The sequence below is a fragment of the Peromyscus leucopus genome, chromosome 17 (genome assembly GCF_004664715.2).
Source record: "Peromyscus leucopus breed LL Stock chromosome 17, UCI_PerLeu_2.1, whole genome shotgun sequence".
Taxonomy (NCBI): Eukaryota; Metazoa; Chordata; class Mammalia; order Rodentia; family Cricetidae; genus Peromyscus; species Peromyscus leucopus.
The window spans coordinates 38,746,205-38,760,009 of NC_051077.1; the positions used below are offsets into that span (position 1 = coordinate 38,746,205).

At 39.7% G+C, this 13,805-nt stretch overlaps 1 protein-coding gene across 1 annotated transcript; it reads left to right on the forward strand.

Annotated features, from left to right (window-relative positions):
* The first annotated feature begins 314 nt into the window (after positions 1 to 314).
* Positions 315 to 12,061, forward strand: Spata4 (spermatogenesis associated 4). Its single transcript, XM_028858286.2, has 6 exons — positions 315 to 556; positions 1,316 to 1,445; positions 1,786 to 1,904; positions 2,013 to 2,233; positions 7,426 to 7,536; positions 11,450 to 12,061. The coding sequence occupies exons 1-6, from the start codon at positions 342 to 344 to the stop codon at positions 11,599 to 11,601; spliced, it is 948 nt and encodes a 315-aa protein (XP_028714119.1). The 5' UTR covers positions 315 to 341; the 3' UTR covers positions 11,602 to 12,061.
* The last annotated feature ends 1,744 nt before the right edge of the window (positions 12,062 to 13,805 follow it).

The following is a 13,805-nucleotide window of genomic DNA, read 5'->3' on the forward strand; positions in this document are numbered from 1 at the left end:
TCTCTTCAAGATGCTTTATTGACCATTGGCCACTGATGATAGACCATAATACATCCAAAATTTGTGAACCCAGATAAAATGAAAGATTTTTCAACATATTGCAGGTGGAACCAACAATTTACACTTGAAGCTCTAAGGTTTAATTTCCTCAGACTGTTATGGTCCGACGGGTCCAAAGATTCCCATCTTCAACATACCACTTCACTTTCCAAACTTCTGCAAAATGCTTCAGGAGGTCTAGGGCAACTGATGCAGAGACCGAAGCCCCGCCCCTGGACCCTATGCGTCCCACCCCGACTCGCGTAGAGCTTGTCTGTTGCCATAGAAACCCAGAAAGCGCCATGGCTGCCGCCGGTCAGGCAGATGAGTGTTCATCACAGCCGGCGGCAGCCCCATCCAAGTCATCCTCACCTTTACCGTCAGCTGTTTCCGTCCAAAAGAAGCCTAAGAAATGTATGATGTATCCGCATCCCCCGAGGAGCTCCCGCCTGTCTCGTACCGTCCTGCGCTGGCTCCAGGAGCTGGATCTCAGCTTTTTCCCTAGGAACATCACCAGGTGCAGAAGCAAGCCAGGCCCCAGTGAGGGGCCCCAAGTCTCACCCCCTCTCCTCTCCGCCACCTGCAGGGCTTCAGCTCAGGCTCTATTGTCCTGGAATTGCCCTCCCCGTTTGCCCATTCACCCTACAAGACATTACATATCAAGACAGGAAGCTCCAGAAAAACTTGAAACTTTTTTTTTTTTTTTTTTTTTTTGCATCGACTTTATTCAACTGATCATTACATTGTAGACTTAGGCTAACACGGAGTGCTTTGATAACTACAAAAGCCAAGGGTTCTCTGTATTAATAGTAATAAGAATTAGTTTACCCTCCTTTAGAAAGGAGGTAAGTTCGAGTGTTACCTAGAGTTAAAAAGCTGCGGTTTACCGGAAACACGCTGAATGTCCCTGGCCGTTGCTATGGAATGTGAACAAAATTCCATAAAAATGAAGACCATGGATCTTTTGCAGGAAGACTAAGTTACTAGTTTCAGTAGTGGACTTTTCAAACAAGCGTCTGTGAAACTTTCAGTGGCCATTTGAATCACTTGGCAATATTGTTAAAGCTAATCATTTGGATTCATTAAAGGAACACCAAAGCCTTAGAGAATAATTTTAACACACTGTTTCCCCATTAAGAGTCCTTCTTAGAAAAATGAACCAACACAAGTGTTTCCAGACATTTTGTCATTACGAAGTATTAGCGATTAATCACACAATTATATAAATTATATTAACGATACTTTTTTTCTTCATTTCCTTATTGTTATGCATCAGGGATTTTTCAAATGGCTACCTAGTTGCAGAGATATTCTGTATATATTACCCCTGGCACCTTAGGTTATCATCCTTTGAAAATGGAACCTCCTTAAAAGTCAAGCTGGATAACTGGGCACAGATAGAGAAGGTAAAAGAATAAATTCACAACAGTTTACTGTGGAGTTTGTTTTAGAAAGTGCACCTTTTAAATTATTGGTATCTGTGTGTGAGAGAGAAACAGGAGAGAATATGTTAAGTCTAGGATATAACTGAAGTTTGTCGAGCTCCAATTGTTTACATTACAAAATTATAAATAACCTATGAAATTCAGCATATATCAGTTAGTGTGGTACATAACAGTGGCTTCCTTGCAAACAATAGCAAACATTGACAATTAACAACAATTTTAGTTCAAAAGAGAAGAGGGCTGATTAAAGTAAATTCGTACTCTAGAACTTTCAATGACTAAGTATTTTCTATTATTAAAGTTTCTAGCAAAAAGAAATTTAAAACTACCTAAAGAACTAATCCATGGAACAATTCACTGTAAACCTGGGGTGCCAGAAATACTGATTCAAGAGGTTTACACTTTACTCACACATCGCGAGTAAGTAGTTTGAAATTTTCTAACTGTATGATTTAACGTAAACTTGGGATGGTGTAAGGCTCATGAATAAGACGTTTTGCCAACAATACTTTTGTTTGTTATTTCCAGAATTAGAAGCATCCAGGAAGACTACCCCAATTTCACAGACTATAGTTACCAAATGCGTTTGCCACTCGTTCCCAGGTCTACCCTTTCAAAGTCTATTAAAGATAACATTAGGTTATCGGAATTACTAAGCAATCCTAATATGCTCAGCAATGAACTCAAGATAGAATTCCTCTTCCTTTTACAAATGTTGCAAAGAAAATTGAGTAGAAAACTGAATCCAGGTAAGCTTTCCCCGCCGACAGGTGAGTTCTTCTGAAATCAGCAGGTTTGGTCTTGAGCTCAGATGGGAGAAAATGATGCGGTACAATGAGTGATTCTCACTGGAGTGGATTCTTTCTCAATCTGTTTCTTTCGGAAGCCACAAGTTACATAGGGAATAGACTCCCATTTTTAGAAAAATGTTTATCAGCCTACAAATCAAACGTTTGTGGAAAATAAGTTCACATATCACCCACACTTCAAGAGAGCAGGAACATTTGCCTCAAGCGGTCCTCCAGGTGTTGGGAAGAGCTTAAGATTATCATGATTCATTCTTGATGCCATGGGGGAGAATATGGTCGGAGATATTCTTTCTCTAGTATAGTTGTTGGTATGTGGGTGGAAGGGCAGTTTCCCAAAGGCTCGCCAAAACGATTGTTAAGTCTTCTTATGTCCTGACCATCAGTTGTCCCAGGCAGGTGGCTGAGTAAGTGAAAGTGAAATTCTATTTCTACCATTATCTCCAGTTTTTTTGCCTCTTTTTTTTTTTTTTTTTTTTTTTTTTTTTTATCTTTCTCATGGCTGTATCTTATCAACTGCCTCCTGGATTTCACACATAGAAAACCGATTGTTTCTGTAGCAAGCCAACTGTTCAGGAAATCTGTGTTGTTAGGATGTTCTTCCCTTTGAACTATATTTACTGAAGGAAAGAGCCACGTTCTTTCTTTGAAGGTGGAAGGCTGCAGCTTGAATTCTTCTCCACACTTGGGCTGTGTGGATAGCCCCCACATGAATGCTGCTTGGCCTTTTGTCTTCCTTTACTGTGTTCATTTCTCAAATTCCTATACTGTTTCTCTTCCTTGATCTGTTATCTCTGGTTCTACTCATTTATTTGTGAGCAAAGAAATAACATAAGGTATTAATACCTTTGCAGGATTTTATACTTAAAATGTGTATGTTCTAAACATTACAGGTAAACATTATAATTTTGTTGCAAAATGTATTGCACACCCATGTATTTATATATATATATAATATATATATATAATATGAACAATTTAAGAAGCTGCTAATGATGGTAAACTGTAAGACAAATTACTAAACAATCTTACTAATAAAAACCTGGAGCCAGATATTGTGATTAAAACCAAGAGATCAGAAAAACAGAAAGAAGTCAGCCACGTTTTTCTCACCACTTGGCAACCCTCAGCCAAAGAGACCTACTGCCTGTATACCCACACCAATATGCATTTCTATTCTTTATCTCACTTCCTCTCTGTACAGACCTCCAGACCTTTATGGTTAACTAGAGTTGGAATTTAATGCATGTGCCACCACGCCTGGCTCTGTTCCCAGTGTGGCCTTGAACTCACAGAGATCCACATGGATCTGCCTCTCGGGTGATAGGATTAAAGGTATGAGCTACCATTGCCTGACTTCTATGTTTAATATAGTGGCTGGCTTTTTCCTCTGATCCTCAGATACACTTTATTAGGGTGCACAATATTTTGGAGGACACAATACATCACCACAGCAAACAGTTGTCCATCTTTATGCAGTTTAAGAAATAGAATAGTACCAACACCTTCTCTTCTCTTTTTTTTTTTTTTTTTTTTTTTTTTTTTTTTCTTCGAACATTTTCGTGTAGCTTTGCCTTTCCTGAACTTCTTTGGAGACAGGCTGGCTCGAACTACAGAGATCCGCTGCTCTGCTCCGAGTGCTGGATTAACGTGTGAACTTCTGAAACTCACCACACTCTCCTCCCAGGGAAACCACTGTCTTCCTGCTTGAGTTGATAGATTTAATTTCCTAGCTTAAATTAATTTCCTAGATAAAATAAAGTTAAACCATATATACCATCATGTTATTCTCAGTTTTAGCCACACACATATACTCACATGTGTTTGCATGTTCTGCACGTGTTTTTACTAGCGATTGAATCAAGGGCCTCAAATATGCTAGGCAAGTTCTCTACCATTTAGTTATATCTTCATGTGGTGTTTGTTTGTTTGTTTGTTTGTTGTTTTTCCCAACAGGGTTTCTCTGTGTAACAAGTAACAACTCTGGCTGTCCTGGCACTCACTTTTTAGACCAGGCTGGCCTTGAACTCACAGAAATCTGCCTGCTTCTGCCTCCTGAGTGCTGGCATTAAAGGCCTGCACCACCAAGCCTGGCTATATCTCCGTGTCTTACAATACTTCTTTTCTTTTCTCTTCTTTCCTTTCCTTTTTTAAAAGTGAGTTTCTTTCATTTTATTTTTTATTGCTTTTGTTGTTTTTCAGAGAAAGCCTTTGTCATTTTTTATGTTATTGAAAATAGATTTCTTTTTATATAAATATATTCTGATTACAGTGTCCTCTCCCCCAGCTCTTTCCAGTTCCTCCCTGTCTTCCCTCCGACTTTATTGTTATTTTCCTACACCATATTCTGATTATGGTTTTCTTTTCATCTCTTCCCGGATCCTCCCCATCCTTCCAACTCCACACCTTCTTTCTCTCTCTCTTAAGAAAACATGCAAATAAAAAGGACAAAGAAACAAAAAAGAAAGAAAGAAACTAAGAGAAGGAGAAACACATACTGAGAGACACAAACAAAACCCATATCTATACATCTAACTTCTGTTGATTTTATGGAGCTGTGTAGTGTGCAGAACAAGTCTTCACATTGCCTGCACCTTAACATTTGAGAAGCATACTTATTACATGGCAGTGCAGAGAGTCTTTTGCAGATAGAACCAAAGCATGGAATTCAAAATCAGGTGGGTCCTGGGCAAAGGTCTTTCTCCAACTGAAAGTAGAAAGATGTAGCAGCAGAAGAGAGATTGCTGACTGGGGGACATAGAAAACACAAGAAACTATGTGGCCCAGCTTCTAGGACAAACAACCATGTTTGGTTGATGGCTAGGAAAGAAAAAAACTCTGACCCACAAAGGCAAAGACAGACTCTATGCCGAAATGAGCATGCACTGGCAGGAGGAGTCATCCCCGGAACTTCCAGGAAGGAATACAGCCCAGCTGATGCTTAAGATCATAATTGGAAGACTCCACATGGAGGACCCAGACATCCAAACTGAGATTAAAATGGCTAGTATAATTTTAAAAAGGTATGGCATTGTGTTACGGTAGAAAGGAAGAGTAAAACTTGATAGGTAATTCTGTGTTACCACCACATTGTCAATGAGACCACTTTTATCTAGTGATTAAATTGAGCCTTTTGCTTTTAAGATCTTTCTGCATCTGTGTTTTCTCTGAGGAGTGGCTTATTTTAGCACCACTTTGGAATGGTTTATTCTCCTTTCCCTAACTTCAAGGCCCGTTCACATTCCACCTCCTGTGTATCTGTTCCTCCAAGCACTCTTCTTCTTACTCACCTCACCAACTATTGTTTTATAAGTAAGTGTTGATAGCTCACGAAGCCGCCAATCTTGTTCTGCTCTGACGTGGTCTATTGAGTGGACCTAGCTGATTGATTTTATATCAGCTTCCACTGTTAGGTCATCAGTGTTGCCTACAGTCATGTCTGTATTTAGATCTATCCTAACTGTTTAAGCTTTTCATCTATCTTGTTTCTGTAGCTTCTCTCTTTTACTTTTCTTTTGGTTTGAATTCTTTCAAAAAACATCCATTGTTATCAGTTTTTGAAAACCTCAAATTGCAACCCTTTAATGCTACACTGGAAATAGGAACACGTACTTTATTGTGGTCTAATAGATGTGCACCATCTTCCTTGAGCTATAAAAAACCGGGAATATCGAGGTGAGGTTCTGCTACCTCCATATGTCACTGAAAACCTTTTGTCTAGCATTTCACTTTGCCTAGTTAGGTTTTGTTGTTGTTACTGCTGCTGCTGCTGCTGCTGATTTTCTTTTACCTTTTGGAAGGTGTCACTTAGGCTATCTTAGAACTCACTCTGCAGCCCAACTTGGTCTGAAAACCATGATCCTCCTGCCTCGACTTCCAGGTACATTGATTTTAGACATGAGACTCCACACCCCAACCAGGTTGCTTTTAAAACAACCAATCAGATATTAATGAATGTTTCATCTCATTTAAAAGTCCATCTTTACTCCTGTATACTGTTTTCTTTGGACATAGCTTCATATAGCCACGAGCACATTTTTTTTTATTCTTTAAATAATACTCAGTCTCCTATGGTGATTCATACTTTTCAATTTCTTTTATTATTATTTATTTATTTATTTTGTGTGAGTGTGTGCATGCATACCACAGCACATGTGGTCATAGGACAACTTTATGGAATCAGCTCTCTCCTTCCACATTTACTTTTTAACGTGACTGAGCCATTTCCCTGGGCTCATCTTGGTACTTTGGATTATGAAAGTTTTCCTTTTTTAAATGTATTCCCAAAGCAGTGAACAGAGATGTTAAGCGTTACGGGACTGGTGCTGATGGGTGTTTCTTTTGCCCTCAGAAAGCATGGGTGATGAGCAAATAACCATGATGTAAGATAAGCTACAAGGATGGAAAGGGCCCTTAACTGGGAAGAGAAAATGGTCAAAAATGGGACTAGCTTAAAGGAAATTTGAGAAATGTGAAAACAGTGTTGTCACTAAAGTAACTACTTGTTTGCAGAACAAAACAGATGCTGTATGATTTATTTACATGAACTACAGAAATAGACAAAACTAACTCACAGTGACAGTTGTCAGTCACCTCGTAGGGTACTCTGGGCAACAGTGGAAGGCGTGGGGTACTGGCATTACATGATTTCTCTTGAGCTGTGTAATGATACCTCAAGGTGTGTTCATTCCAAACACCAATTCATTGGCATGAATTCAATTTATGATCTATGTTTTTATATAAGATCTTGAATAAAACCATAGTAAAAACTGAAAGGACCACCTACAAGTCTCAGTGGGAAAAGAAAGCCTGGTGACCTGTGTTTGATCCCCGGAACCCACATGGTACTCTTAAGCTGTGACACTCATGCTCCTACCTCCCCCATTCACACATACACTGAAACAAATACATGCCACAAAGTAAAAAAAAAAAAAAATACAGGAGCATAAAGACATGACCTTTAAAGTGATATTTTAAAATACAATGACTACTTTGTTTGTCAAAAATGACCAATGGGGAGGAGAGTTATACAATATGATAAAAATAATATTGTCCTTAATTATTAAAACACAATGACTTCTTTCAATAATTCCAGTGTGAATTTAAAAAACAACTTTGGTGTTTATATCCTATAGGGTGGTTCAACATCAAACCAACAGTGGGAGAAATTACAATTGACCATCTTCCTGTGCATGGGCGCAGATATAAGTCAAAGATTTCAAAAGAAAGAGTTATGTCTTCTTTATGTAAGTTTTGGTTTTAAGTTTTTGTCTGGTAACTTGTTGCTGGAGGGCTTCTCTCCAGGTTCCCCAAGCCCCGCAGTCCCACAATCCACTTATAAAATAATCACTCAGACGCTTATATCACTTATAAACTGTATGGCCGTGGCAGGCTTCTTGCTAACTGCTCTTTTATCTTAAATTAACCCATTTCTATAAATCTATACCTTGCCACGTGGCTGGTGGCTTACCAGACAGAGTCTCTCCATGCTGCTTGTCCTGGCGGTGGCTGCAGTCTCTCTCCTCCTTCTTCCTGTTTCCCCAATTCTCCTCTCTTTGTCCCGCCTATACTTCCTGCCTGGTCATTGGCCATCAGCGTTTTATTTATATAGAGTGATATCCACAGCAGTAACTGGATTTTTAAAAATTGTTCCTGTAGAGTTTTGGAATAAGGTAAAATGTCGGTCTGAACTTCACTCTGAAACCAGGTATTAACTTAGTGATGTTCTGAATCTTGACAAGCAGAGTGAGGTAGCCAAAGGTCTTCTCTGCCAAACCACACTATACAAACCATCTGAGTTCACATCCTCAAGAGCAGCTGCTGGAAATAAGAGAAGCTTCACTCAGAGCTCAAAAGCCAATCCCTCCATAGCTGGGGGGATGGGCTGGACTTCCCAGAAACAGAATGACAAGAGGACAGTATTTAAACCACATCAACACAGGAAGCCCTTGAATCACAGCAAACCTCAGTCCACGAGAACGCAGGTGGCCCGGTCAGCTGTTGTGCAGCTTATCAGTTAAGAAAGCTTTTTTTTTTTTTTTTTTTTTTCTTTTTCTTTTTAAATTTCTGATGGCTGGAAAAATCAAAACAGTATTTCCAGACACAAAAACATGTAATGGAATTCAAGGTTTTCTGTTGATAAACTACACAGGAAATACCCACCCAGCTTGTTTTCTGCCTGGTCGTGACTCTTTTTATTCTATAGTAGCAGGCGTCAGTAGTTGCCCAAGAAATTGTGTGGCTCACAAACTATGAGTTGCCAGATTTAGCTAATAAGAACCAAGGTTCTTTTAAAAAAAATTTAAATTCTAAAATTCTTTTTAAATTTGCTTTTATTTTGAGATACCATCATGTTTTAGAACCCAGGCAATCCTCCTGCCTCAGCCTTCTGAATGTTGGGGTTATAGACATTTACTGCCATAGCTGGCTACAACAAATAACATGTTTGCTTAGTATACATTTTCACTTGAAAGATGATGCTTATCTTATTTACTAGGTACTCTGTATTTTATTTGACAATTCTAAAATATTATCAAGTCCTTTATAGGACATATTTGTTCATGTTGGAACATGTTGCTTTGCATGGTAAATTTTAATAGGTGGAGGGTATTTCTTGTTTCCATCAGATATGAAAGAGCAATCTCAGCAGGGCCATTTCAAAAGAATTATGATCTCTGCGGGGTCTTTAATATACTAATACATATTTTGATTATTTTTTAAAATGGGTTTCAATCCTCTTTTAAATAAATCATAAATTACTGTTATTTACTTTTGCTCTGTTAAATGGCCCACTGAACACGTGTTCCTCAGAGCCCAGACTGTAGACTGTAATACCCACACACGAAGCTGCCCATCAAAACCCCTTGACTCATCATCCACCTGAGGTGTACAACATTTAGTATGCTAGAATCCAGCAGTTATGACTGACCATGCTTCTATGAAAAATGAATCCAGAATCTCTTTGGATTCTACGAATGCATCCTGTCTTTCAACTTCCATAACCCTTTTTCTGTAAGTGGGATTTGTAATAAAGGCTCCAGCTTGGTGAGGCTGTCAGTAGAAACAGTATGGAACTGGTCCTGATGGGAAGACCGCAAGGGGCATCTTGCTCCATCCTCTTCTCCTTGCTTCTTTTTCCTTATAGCTGTTGGATCTGATTAGGAATGGGAAATGGTGGGAGGGGACAGGAGATTCAAAGAATGGTTTCCTTCCTGTGTACAAAAGAGAGGCAGCATACAAAATCCTGGATCTCCACATTCCCTCAGTGGTACACAAATGAATAAATTAATTTAAAAAAAAAAGTTTAGAACAGGGCCTGTGTGCTGGCTAGTTTTATATCAACTTGTGAAAAGCTAGAGTCATTAGAGAGGAGGGATCCTAAACTGAGAATGTGCCTCCATGAGACTGGGCTGTCGGTAAGCCTGAAGGGCATTTTCTTAATTAGTGGTTAATGTGGGAGGGCCCAGCCAACTGTGGGTGGTGCCATCCATGGACAGGTAGTCCCGAGTTCTATAAGAAAGCAGGCTGAGCATGTCATGGGAAGAAAACCAGTAAGCAGCATCCATCTATGGTCTCCTGCCTCCATGTTCCTGCCCTGCTTGAGTTCCTGCCCTTACTATTTTTGATGATGAACTGTTCTATGGAACTGTGAGTCAAACAAACCCTCTTCTCCCCAAGCTGCTCTGGTCATGGTGTTTCATCACGGCAGCAATAAACCTAACCAAGGCAGTCTGAAACCTAGTTAACTGCAACAAAACAAAACAAAGTCCCGAATGCTTCATTGAATTGCTAATGGATGTTTCTGATTATGGTTATTTAATTTGGGACCCTCTAAAAGCTCACGCAGGTATTTAGGAAAACTGAATGACAAACTAGTCAGGGTAGTGTTTGTATGTGTGTAGGTCCATCACTTGTCAAGCTGAGGCCAGGAGCTGAGTCTTAGGTCAGCTTGCATTACATAAAGAGATGCTGTGTCTAAACAAGGAAATCAGAAAGTAAACCATAAAAGAAACAAGGAAATGAAAACAGCCTGCTCTCATTACTTCAGAAAGGACTTCAAATAGAAGGAATGTTTGCTTTTACCATTTGAAAAATGGACTGATGTGTAGACACTTCCTCCTTCATAGCCTTCCTTCAGGCTTCCTATTAGTGACCCTCTGGGTGGCCTTTTAAGATTTGCAATTCTCTTCTTTTTCCAAATGGCCGATAGGTTTGAGGGATAATGCCCTCTGGATGGGATGTGGACACACATATCTCTCTTTACTTCTCTCAGTCCTGTTCTAGTCACTTAGATTTTTACTTGAAGTGCACTAGGATGAAGGAATGGTTTGCTTGATTTGGGTAATTTAATATATAAAAACTATTTTACACATTTTATAATTTTTATAATTTATAATATAAAAGTAATTTCAGTTCAGGTGTTTCTGGCAAAAGGATACAATGATTACTTCAAGTCAGCTTTTATGAACTGAAAGCTGAGGACCGAACCCAGGGCCTTGTGCTTGCTAGGCAAGCACTCTACCACTGAGCTAAATCCCCAACCCCGTTAGGGGGACTTTATTCTTTAGGTTTGGTCAGAATCTCACTAAAATTACATGCTGTTCTCTGGAATACAAAATTCCAGTCAATGGTAAAGCAAGTTACAATTTAAAAAGTTATACACTTAAGTTTCTGTAGTCACTTGCCTAAATCTTGTGTCTCAAGGGACAGCAAAGGCAGATTTCTTTGTTGCCACTGGCCCATCACATTAGAACTGAATGATCTGGAGTCTGGGTGCCCAGAATGGATGACAGAGTAATGGGAGTTCTATAAACTGAGTTATGACCCATGCATATTTGCCAAAGCTAAGTACAAAATCAGGTCTCTGTTTGTTCAGCTGCTTTCTGAAGCAATATCTAAAAATACATGAGTTATGTCATATGCACCAAAATAAACCCTGGATATTTTCAGCCATTGCTGATAAATTTTGGAGGAGGTAACGCATTATATTATATTATTTATAATGTATGATTTAAATATTCTGTTTACTAATTTATTAAGTATAACCAGTGCTCAGACTTTTGTTATTCTGAAATAGATTTGCTATATTAGAGAGATCCTGATAAGGCTATAGACATCTCATAACTATGAATTCATTCTTTGTTACTTTAAATATCCCAGCAAAATCAAGCAATGATGAGAACCAACATAGAGAAATTCAAGTGAAGCAAAGTGGAAAACCTTCTTGTGAGTCTGTTACAAAAGCTATTAGAACTTCGGACGAAACAAAAGAGGACTCATGTGAAGCGGCTTCGAAGAAACAATGTCACTAACATCTGCCACAATGTGAGAACATAGTGACCCAGCCTTGGATGTATTCCAATAATAAATAACTTAAATTGGTGTCTTCGCTGCAATTGAGCTAAAAAAGATTTCTTTATGTGATTCCACACATAGCTAGCTTCTAAGCGTCATCAGAACATGGTTGAAAGAACATCACATGATGAACAATGCTTTGGGGAGCTATGAGAGAGGCCCAGGAAAAAAAGGCAGAGGCCTTTTACTTCAGGTTGCATTTTTTTCCCCTTGGTTGTTCTTGGACATGATTTCCTGCCTCCTGAAACAAACATCTGCATTCAATTTATAAGATATGTTATTCTTGTTGGGTATCAGAACACAGCTATAGGACCCATCCTGATGAAAGGATGTGCTGACTGCTGTCCTCGGTGTGCCCTGAATCTGGGTATGGCCTTCTGTCTTGCTTTCATGCTTTCCCAAATATAATCTATAATATATGCCTGGCAATTGTGTTCTAACTGGTCTGTCCTGAGGAAGTTCTGGAAAAAAGGCTGCTCTGTGAATATTTAGTATGTGCTTATGGGCATTTATTTACATTTTTTTCTGATCATGTTTTTTTTTTTTTTCTGAACTCAAACAACCTTCCTTGTACCATTGTTTTGTTTCATTCTTGTATAAAGGTGCTCTGAAACTGAATTAAAATTCCAGGTCTTGCAGACAGATCTACATAGGTTGGCAAAGGTAGACAAGTAGGTACATCAAGAAACCAATGAGCACAGCCAAACTGCATGGACAAGAAACAGCAGCTCCCAGCCGGGAAAGCTTGTTGGGTTTTACAGAGGCACTGATGGGAGGGATGCTCCAACACTGGAATACCCAGGTGGGTAACCATGGGAACACTAGAGATGCTTCAGTTGTGATCAGAAGCATTCAGGTACCAACTGCCATGGTCAGGCAGGTTCAAGTGTGACTGTTCTAGTCAGCAATGCTCAGGCAGCCATTAGGGATTTGAAAATACTTCAGGTTTCTGTTTCTCAGCAAAACCAAGTCTCCTAGCAAAAGCGAGGCCATCGTAGGACCTGGACCAGCACCTTAAAATGTTGACATCAGCTCTGCCATTTTGGGGGCCCTGTCTTGGAGACCTAACATTCCAGTCCTTTGTTGGTGGTAAGCCACTTACAGTTGAGCAGAAATATTGGAAAAGGGAAGGTTTGGAATTCTGGTCCCAAGCAGGGCCTCAAGCTGGCAGGTGGTGATAGGAGACCTGAGGAAATTCTGTGAGAATCATCTGGCTTTCTGAACATCTGGTCAGCTCATTGTTTCCTGGAAAAGGAAAAAAGTCTGAAGAGACTAGGCAATCCTTACTATGAGGAAAATACAGATGCGAGGCTAAGGAGAGGTACAAGCCACAAGGCAACAGGAGACTACAGTGAGGGTCTTGTGTTGGAATCAGCCCCTGGGGGTAACAGGGGGTAAGATTCTTCATGCCAGCTCATGGAGGGTTTTAATCTGCTCTTCGAGCTGCCCAGATTGGTAGCAGTTTGTTTCAGAGTAACAGCAGTTTCCTTCCTTGAGAATGAAACAAGTGCCTTCTTCATCAGCTGCCAGAGGGTCTAGTTTGGGCAGAGTGTATTTGAAATCTCCATGCCACTTACCCAGTCTGAGAGATCAGGAGGACAGAGAAAATTCCCAGCAAAAGGAGGAGAAAGAGCCCATACTAGATGTTCTCAAGGATAGGAGATTTGTTGGCATTCTCTAGATGAGCAGAACTGATAGAATGAGTATAGATGATAGATTAGATAGATAGATGATAGATAGATGACAGATAGACAGACAGACAGACAGACAGACAGACAGATAGATAGGAAGGACAGATACAATCAGTGTGTTCTCTGAGGTGTTTGAATAGAGTAAGTGAAGATAAATAGTCATAGAGTGGGCCTGATTCAAGAGGAGGTAACTTTCCTGGAAGAATAGGACAGCAGTACATTAACTCAAATGGGCTGAGGGAGGAGGGGCTGGCACCTGTCCTGAATGCAAGTTAGGGCGAGAGGTAAGGGTTGAGTTCATGGAAAGTCAAGTTCAGAAGACAATTTCAGTGAGTTTTAATAAACATTAGCCCTCTCTACCTTTCCTGAGGATCTAGAATGGTAGGGAATGTGAAGATGCCAGAGCTCTTGACACTAGCTAGGTGACTTTAGAGATGAATGCCAGGCCATTATCTGACTGTATGGATCTA